This window comes from Carcharhinus amblyrhynchos, chromosome 31 (genome assembly GCF_965287045.1).
Source record: "Carcharhinus amblyrhynchos chromosome 31, sCarAmb.v2.hapA, whole genome shotgun sequence".
Taxonomy (NCBI): domain Eukaryota; kingdom Metazoa; phylum Chordata; class Chondrichthyes; order Carcharhiniformes; family Carcharhinidae; genus Carcharhinus; species Carcharhinus amblyrhynchos.
In genome coordinates, this window is record NC_137354.1 from 23,429,065 (window position 1) to 23,437,986 (window position 8,922).

The 8,922-nt window shown below is 51.1% G+C and overlaps 1 protein-coding gene across 1 annotated transcript in view; it reads right to left on the reverse strand.

Moving 5' to 3' along the window:
• Positions 1 to 7,370, reverse strand: part of LOC145360476 (PDZ and LIM domain protein 1-like) — a 114,806-nt gene extending 107,436 nt beyond the window's left edge. Inside the window, 2 exon segments of the mRNA XM_080215697.1 lie at positions 7,223 to 7,275; positions 7,278 to 7,370. Of these exon segments, the coding sequence (XP_080071823.1) occupies positions 7,223 to 7,275; positions 7,278 to 7,317 (93 nt within the window). The 5' untranslated portion in view covers positions 7,318 to 7,370.
• Positions 7,371 to 8,922: the final 1,552 nt, after the last annotated feature.

The following is an 8,922-nucleotide window of genomic DNA, read 5'->3' on the forward strand; positions in this document are numbered from 1 at the left end:
TGTCATGTTTAGGTCTTGTAATTGGTAAAAGTTACGTTAATTCTCTTTGTTACATTCTAACTGTGTTCTGAAATAAACGTTGCTTGCTAAAAGCTCCCTAGTGGGTCACTGGAATCAAACCTGGAGTAAAACACCTTAAGCTCACCCTAATGCTAAAATCAAACCTAAAACTTAGGGTCAAAGCTAAATGCACAAAACACCCTGGAATTTCCCATCTGGGTCTTAACAGACTAGCAAACAGCAGATATTATTTCTCTCTGCAAAACCGGAGACAAAATTTGAACAAGATAGTTACAGACCAGCTAGCTTACTATCAGTAATAGGAAAGATATTAGAACTTTCGCTAAGATGTGACATTAACAAAGCATCTGAGGCCAAAGTGCACAGTGGCATTATTGGTCACTGACCTCAAAGAAAGTTGCCCACAGGGATCTAGTGGTGGCACAGATCCCCCTGTGTCTGTCATTGAATCTGCTGCCAAGTCAAGGAGACTTCTAGATGTCCACCAATACCGATATTATGAGCAGAGAAAGTAGCCAATCACATTAAAGTATTACCAGAGACAGGAAACCAGGAGTACAATGCTTCAATTCTTATAAATTTTGTGGAGTGAAATAAGGATTGAGACAGAGACATGGGAATGAAGCAGAAATATCATGGACAGCCTTCCCAAAAATATTTAAAAAGGAATGTAAACTTTACAGAATGGAAGGACGTAAAAATGAAATTTGTTTTCCAGGGCCCGAGAGGTTCTTCAGCAATAGTTACAAGTTAGCTTGCAATTATAAACCCATTTATAATGGTCGGTATTCTGCTGGAGTGGCATGGTAGAACAGTGGTTAGCACTGCTGCTTCATAGCTCCAGGGTCCTGGGTTCGATTCCCAGCTCGGGTCACTGTCTGTGTGGAATTTGCACATTCTCCTTGTGTCTGCGTGGGTTTCCTCCGGGTGCTCCGGTTTCCTCCCACAGTCCAAAGATGTGCGGGTTAGGTTGATTGGCCATGCTAAGAAATTGCCCCTTAGTGTCCAGGGATGTGTAGGTTAGAGGGGATTAGTGGGTATAGTACGTAGGGATATGGGGATAGGGCCTGGGTGGGATTGTGTTCGGTGCAAACTCGATGGGCCGAAGGGCCTCTTTCTGCACTGTAGGGTTCTATGATTCATTTACACTGCATTACCAACGTGTAACTTTTAGATTTTTTTTAAAGTTTATTTATTAGTGTCACAAGTAGGCTTACATTAACACTGCAATGAAGTTACTGTGAAAATCCCCTAGTCGCCACACTCTGGCGCCTTTTCGGGCGCACCGAGGGAGAATTTAGTACAGCCAATGCACCCTAACCAGTATGTCTCTCGGACTATGGGAGGAAACACACACGCAGAAAGTGGGGGGGAGGGAACAGTGACCCAAGCCAGAAATTAAGCCCAGCTCCCTGGTGCTGTGAGGCAGCCGTGCTAACCACTGTGCCACCATGCCGCTCTAAAGCAGCAATACAGGTGAAGTTCAGCAATTTCTCTTTGATTTCCATGTACTGAATCTGCGACGGCATACACAGAGCACAGGGAATGCTGCACTGTCAGAGCTGCACTGTTTTTAAGGTGAAATGCCAAACCAAGGGCTTCTCGGGTAGACATTTCCAGGAAGCCTGGGGTCCAGCATGGAGGGTTAACGTGGATCAGGAGGCTTTCCGTTCCGTCAGATGGAGTGGCAAATGGAAAGCGGCCAATACTACGGCACATAGAGTTCGCAATACCATCCCTTATCCAGTCTTAAAGGTTCCAGCCACAGATATTATCCAGCACACCACACAATCCATCATAATCACAAATGCAGCAACAAACTCGTGTTTCTATAGCATCTGCACAATAATAAAACATCAACTTCACAGATACATTATAAACAAGATACAACACCACAGAAATGATAAGAATCCCTACAGCGCAGAACTGGCCACTCAGCGCATCAAATCTGCACCGTCCCTCCAAAACAGCATCTTACCCAGGCCCTATCCCCTCCTCGCAACTCCCCCACTCATCTAATCTACACATCTTTGGACACTAAGGGGCAATTTAGCACGGCCAATCCACCCTAACCTACACATCTTTGGACACTAGGGGTAATTTAGCATGGCCAATCCCCCTAACCTACACATCTTTGGACACTAAGGGGTAATTTAGCATGGCCAATCCCCCTAACCTACACATCTTTGGACACTAAGGGGTAATTTAGCATGGCCAATACACCTAACCTGCACATCTTTGGACATTAGGGTCAATTTAACGCAGCCAATCCACCTGACCTGCACTTTGAACTGTGGGGGTGAAATCGGAGAACGTGCAAACTCCACACAGACAGTGACCCGAGCCGGGAATCGAACCCGGGTCCCCGGCGCTGAGAGGCAGCGGTGCTAACCACTGCGCCACCCAAGCCAACGTGAGGGGAACTGACCAAATCCTCGATCAGAGGGATGGGGCTGAAAGAGCATCTTAAAAAGGGGGAACGTGAGGAGGAGAGGCTTAGAGAGTACATTCCACAGCTTCAGGACACGCAGTTGAAGGTGTAGCCACCAGCGGTGGAGTGATTATAGTCAGGGGGGAGTGTCCAGGAAGGTGGCATTCGAAAAGTGCCGATCTCTCATATCTTAAGGGGGTTGAGTCACAGAGACAGACAGGGGCGAGGTCAGGGTGGGATTTGAAAACAAGCCTAAGAATGTTTAAAACCTGACCAGGAGCCAGTCAGTGAGCACAGAGGGGGGATGGTGAGGGAATGGTATTTGCTACAAGTTTAGACCTGGACCACAGAGCTTCGAACGGCCTCATGTTTACAAAAGGTGGAATGTGGGAGCCAGGCTAGTTGTAAATTGGAATAGTTAAATCTGGAGGTTACAAAGCACAGAGAAGATTTCAATGGCAGAAGGGCGAGGGTAAGGGGTAGGGCTGCCTTTAGAGTCATAGAACCCTACAGTGCAGAAAGAGGCCCTTCGGCCCATCGAGTCTGCACCGAACACAATCCCACCCAGACCCTACCCCCATATCCCTACATATTATACCCGCTAATCCCCTCTAACCTACACATCGCAGGACACTAAGGGGCAATTTCTTAGCACGGCCAATCAACCTAACCCGCACATCTTTGGACTGTGGGAGGAAACCGGAGCACCCGGAGGAAACCCGCGCAGACACGAGGAGAATGTGCAAACTCCACACAGACAGTGACCCGAGCCGGGAATCGAACCCAGGACCCCGGAGCTGTGAAGCAGCAGTGCTAACCCGCTGTGCTACCGTGCCGCCCGAGTTTGCACATTCTCCCAATGTCTGCCATCATCCGGTTAAGTGGCAGAACAGATCCAAGGAGCCAAATGGCCTACTCCAGTTGCTATGTTCCTATATGCTTTTGGCCCTCACTTATCAACCTAAACGATCCCACAGCACTTGTTAAAGAAAGGCGACATCCTGGCCAATACTTATTTATGTATCTAAAGCAGATTATTGGTCATTTTTGAGATGTTTGTGGGAGCTTGCTGTGCACCAATTGTCTGTCCCTTTTCCTGCACTACAACTGCAACTGCCAGGGGAGGCACAGTGGTTAGCGCTGCTGCCTCACAGCGCCAGGGACCCCGAGTTCGATTCCAGCCTTGGGTGACTGTCTGTGTGGAGTTTGCACATTCTCCCCGTGTCTGCGTGGGTTTCCTCCAGATTCCTCCCACATTCCAAAGAAGGGCAGGTTAGGTGGATTGGCCATGCTAAATTGCCTCTCAGTGTCCAAAGATGTGTAGGTTTGATGGATTATTCACGGAAAATGCCTGGGGTTGCAGAGATAGTAAGAAGTCTCGCAACATCAGGTTAAAGTCCAACAGGTTTATTTGGTCATTTGCAACCTGCTGTGGACGCTACGATGACGGATGAATGAACACCGCTCGACAATCACCAGGCAAGACTGTTCTCTTCCTGTTGGCGAACACTTCAGCGGTCAGGGCCTCTGATCTGTGGGTAAGCATTCTCCAAGGCGGCCTTCACGACACACAACAGCGCAGAGTCCCTGAGCAGAGACTGATAGCCAAGTTCCGCACACATAAGGACAACCTTGACCAGGACTTTGGGTTCATGTCGCACTATCTGTAACCCCCGTGACTTGCCTGGGTTTGCAACATCTCACTTACTGTCCTGTCTGGAGACAATACACATCTCTTTAACCCGCGCTTCATGCTATCTCCACTCACACTGTCTGCACCTTTAAGTCTTGATTAGCTGTAAAGACTCACTTTCTAACCAGCATTCTGTAAACTGAGTGTGTGTCTTGATATGCCCTGTTTGTGAACAGAACTCCCCACTCACCTGACGAAGGGTCAGAGGCCCGAAAGCTAGTGGCTTCTGCTACCAAATAAACCTGTTGGACTTTAACCTGGTGTTGTGAGACTTCTGACTGTATTTACCCCAATCCAACGTTAGCATCTCCACGTCACTGCAGAGATAGGGTAGTGGGAGATGAGCCTAGATGCTTCATTTTACGAGAGTCGGTGCAGGTTTGATGAGCCGAGTGGCCTCCTCGTAGGGAATCCTTTGGAACACTTCGGAAATAACTAACTGGCTCTTCAGTATTTTAGCCAGTCTCTGGGGATGGAGTGACGCGATCCTTTCCTTCCTAAGTGCCCTGTGTTTCACAGGGGTGGGTATTCTCAGTACTAGACTGTACATTTTCTCGTCATGTACGGCACAGCAGATGCTGGCTGTGGTTTAGGGATAGGCACGCACGCTAACCCCAAACCTCAGCTGGTGCGGTGAGCTAAACACGAACCAGCTGGCAAAGGACACGTCCTGGTTTGACTCCCCTTCCTGCCTTTATTGGGAAGCACCTGGTCTGTTACTCAAGTCTGCTCTCCGGAATAATGAGGTCAGACAGGATAGCCCAACCCGTGTCCACAAGTAGCACAGAGCAATACAACACACAACACCATTCAGCCCATCATATCCATGCTATCCAATTAGCTCAACACCCCAGCTCTCCTTTGCAATTGTCCAATTTCTTTCTGGAAAAAAAGGTGCTCCTTCTCAGACGAGCACAAACTAATTGAGTTACTGTTCAGAATCCACTCAGCTCACAGAGAATAACGTATCAACTAAGTAATGTCGCGGACAATAATATTTTACAAGGCAATAGACATTCTGACTTTTCCCATCCCCAAGATTAGCTCGCAATCCACAAGGAAAAATTCCACTGATGATAATCGTTCCCAGTCTGCGTCAGTGAATAATAAAAATGTTGTTTTACAGGACTTCAAATTTCATCAGTTCAAAAAGAAATCCCCAGAGTACGTGAGGGCTGATCAGCAACTGGAATGTTTGCTGTCTCTCCGGATCCCCCTCTCTCACTGAGTCACGATGTTGGATTAACACATTGCATTGTGTGGGGCGACGGCTCTGGTCAAACAAGCAGCTCCGCGACAGAGATGGGCAATAGATGCCAACCTTGCCAGCAATGCCCATGGCCTGAGAATGTCAATTCTTTCATGGGCGTCGCTGGCTAGCCCAGCACTTGTTGCCCACTCCTTACTGCCCCTTGACAAGGGGGTGACGAGCCGACACCTTCCAATGATGCCGTCTCCTCACCTGACCTTTGGGGTGGTCTAACGCCCCCTTCTTGTGAAAGACTACACCACTAACACTGACACCCCCGCAACACAACCCTTACCACCCACTTATATATAACAACTAACTGCTAACCCCCCCCAAAACACACACGACCACTAAACCCCCCCCCGAAACACACACGGCCCCTAAACCCCCCCGAAACACACACGACCCCTAAACCCCCCCGAAACACACACGACCCCCAACCCCCCAACACACACGACCCCTAAACGCCCCCCGAAACACACACACGACCCCTAAACCCCCCCGAAACACACACGACCCCTAAACCCCTCCCGAAACACACACGACCCCTAAACCCCCCCGAAACACACACACGACCCCTAAACCCCCCCGAAACACACACACGACCCCTAAACCCCCCCGAAACACACACGACCCCTAAACCCCTCCCGAAACACACACACGACCCCTAAACCCCCCCCGAAACACACACGACCCCTAACACCCCCCCACACACGACCCCTAACACCCCCCCCACACACACGACCCCTAACCCCCCCCCACACCGACCCCTAACCCCCCCCACACACGACCCCTAACACCCCCCCCACACACGACCCCTAACACCCCCCCACACACACGACCCCTAACACCCCCCCACACACACGACCCCTAACCCCCCCCACACACGACCCCTAACACCCCCCCCCACACACGACCCCTAACACCCCCCCCACACACACGACCCCTAACATCCCCCCCACACACACACGACCCCTAACACCCCCCCCACACATGACCCCTAACACCCCCCCACACATGACCCCTAACACCCCCCCCACACATGACCCCTAACACCCCCCCCACACATGACCCCTAACACCCCCCCCACACATGACCCCTAACACCCCCCCCACACATGACCCCTAACACCCCCCCCCACACATGACCCCTAACACCCCCCCCACACATGACCCCTAACACCCCCCCCACACATGACCCCTAACACCCCCCCCACACACACACAACTCCTAACCACCCCCCACACAATCCCTAACCTCTTCTGCACACACAGCCCCTAACTCCCCCCTCCACAAACACACACATAACCTCCACCGCGCCCCCCACACAAAACCCCTAATCCCTCCCCCACACATACTCCTAACCACCCCCTCCCCCCCCACCCACACACACACACAACCCCTTATCTCCCCCCCCCACACACACAACCTCTACCCCACCCCAACACACAGACCCTACCACATCTTACACACACTCACACCTGCCCCACACAGAATATTAACCCCCTAAACCTCACCACCACCCCCCCCCCCCAACACACACATAGACACCTAGCCGGGGGAGGGGGTGGGGGCAGGTGTGTGCAGCCAGCTACTTGGGAGGGGTGGGGGAGGAAGGAAAGAGAGACAGACCCTCCCCCCACTACCCCTACTCTTCCCCCACTCTGTAGGTTTCACTTTTCCATATGGACAGAGAGGAGTAGGGAATAAGCAGCAAGGGAGGAGGGGGGGGGGGGTCAGTTTCTGAAATGAACAAGAATTAAAGGATGAACGGGGAGATCCAGCCCCCCACCCTCACCCCCACCCCTACCCCTACCCCTTTTCCTTACCCGGGAGATGGTCAGCGGCTGTTCAAAGTCCTTCCCTCCGACCAGCCTGAACCCCAGGGTGCCGGTCCGTGTAGATCCACCCGAAACTGGGACATGCTGAGTGAGTGAGTGAGTGGGGAGGGGGTTTGAATTCAGGGAGTGGTGTTGGGGGAGAGGGATACTGGAGAAGCAGAGACACTGTTTGTCCCAGGAACAGCGATCCCCCCTCGCCGAGGATTAAACTCTGCACGGGAGTGCAATCATTTCCGAGGTTTGCCAGAGTTTTATTGTATGACCCAACAGCACACACGTCAGCCAGTCCCTCTCCTGTTGCCTTGTATGGTGTTCACAGGCTGGATCCGCCTTCTCTCTCTCTCTCAGTCCAGTACCCGCACCCTTTCACTTAATCATCCGTGTTTGTTTCTTGTGTAAACCTTTCAGTCCTGCTCCAACAAGCACTTGGAAGTTTACATCTTAGTGTCACGAATAGCTTTACATTAACACCGCAGTGAAGTTACTGCGAAAATCCCCTGTCCGCCAAGCTCCGAAGCCTGTTCGGGTACACTGAGGGAGAATTCAGCGCAGCCGGAGAACAACACAGCGCAGGAAACAGGCCCTTTGGCCCAACGAGCCCGCGCCGCCCATTTTAACATTGTGAGTCCCCTCTTCTACCTATGACCTTGAAGAACATAAGAAATAGGAGCAGGAGTCGGCCATCTAGCCCTTCGAGCCTGCCCCGCCATTCAATAAGATCATGGCTGATCTGAAGTGGATCAGTTCCACATTCCCGCTTTCTCCCCATAACCCTTAATTCCCCTGTCTATCAGAAACCTATCCACCCGTGACTTAAATATATTCAGCGAGGTAGCCTCCACCACTTCAACGGGCAGAGAATTCCAGAGATTCACCACCCTTTGAGTGAAGAAGTTCCTCCTCAACTCCAATCTAAACTGCCCCCCCCTTATCTTGAGGCTGTGCCCTCTAGTCCTGCTGTCCTTTCTAAGCGGGAAGAATCTCTCTACCTCTACCCTATCCATCCCCTTCATTATACATCTCTATAAGATATATATTTATATATATATATCTCATCCTTCTAAACTCCAACGAGTACAGACCCAGTCTATTTAGTCTCCCTTCTTAGTCCAACCCCCTCATCTCCGGTATCAGCCTAGTGAACCTCCTCTGCACTCCCTCCAAGGCCAATATATCCTTGCGCAATAGGTCTACGCCTATTGGACTCCACAATAAAGGAACCGTAACCAGATTGAGGGACGACTAATTTAGGGACAATTTGTTAACACCAATCAGCCTAAGGTGCACCCTAACCAGCACATCTTTCAGACCATGGGTGGTACAGTGGTTAGCGCTGATGCCTCACAGCACCAGGGATCCGGGTTCAATTCCCGGCTTGGGTCACTGTCTGTGTGGAGACTGCACATTCTCCCCGTGTCTACATGGGTTTCCTCTGTGCCCTCTGTCCTTCCACACTCCAAAGATGTGCGGGTTAGGTGGATTGACCGCGCTGAGTTGCCCTTAGTGTCAGGGGGACTAGTTAGGAGAAATGCATGGAGTTATAGGGCCTGGGTGGGATTGTGGTCGGCACAGACTTGATGGGCCAAATGGCCTCCTTCTGCACTGTCGGGTTCTATGAAACTGGAGCACCCGGAGGAAACCCGCGCAGACACGGGGTGGGGGGAACGTTCAGACTCCGCACAGACAGT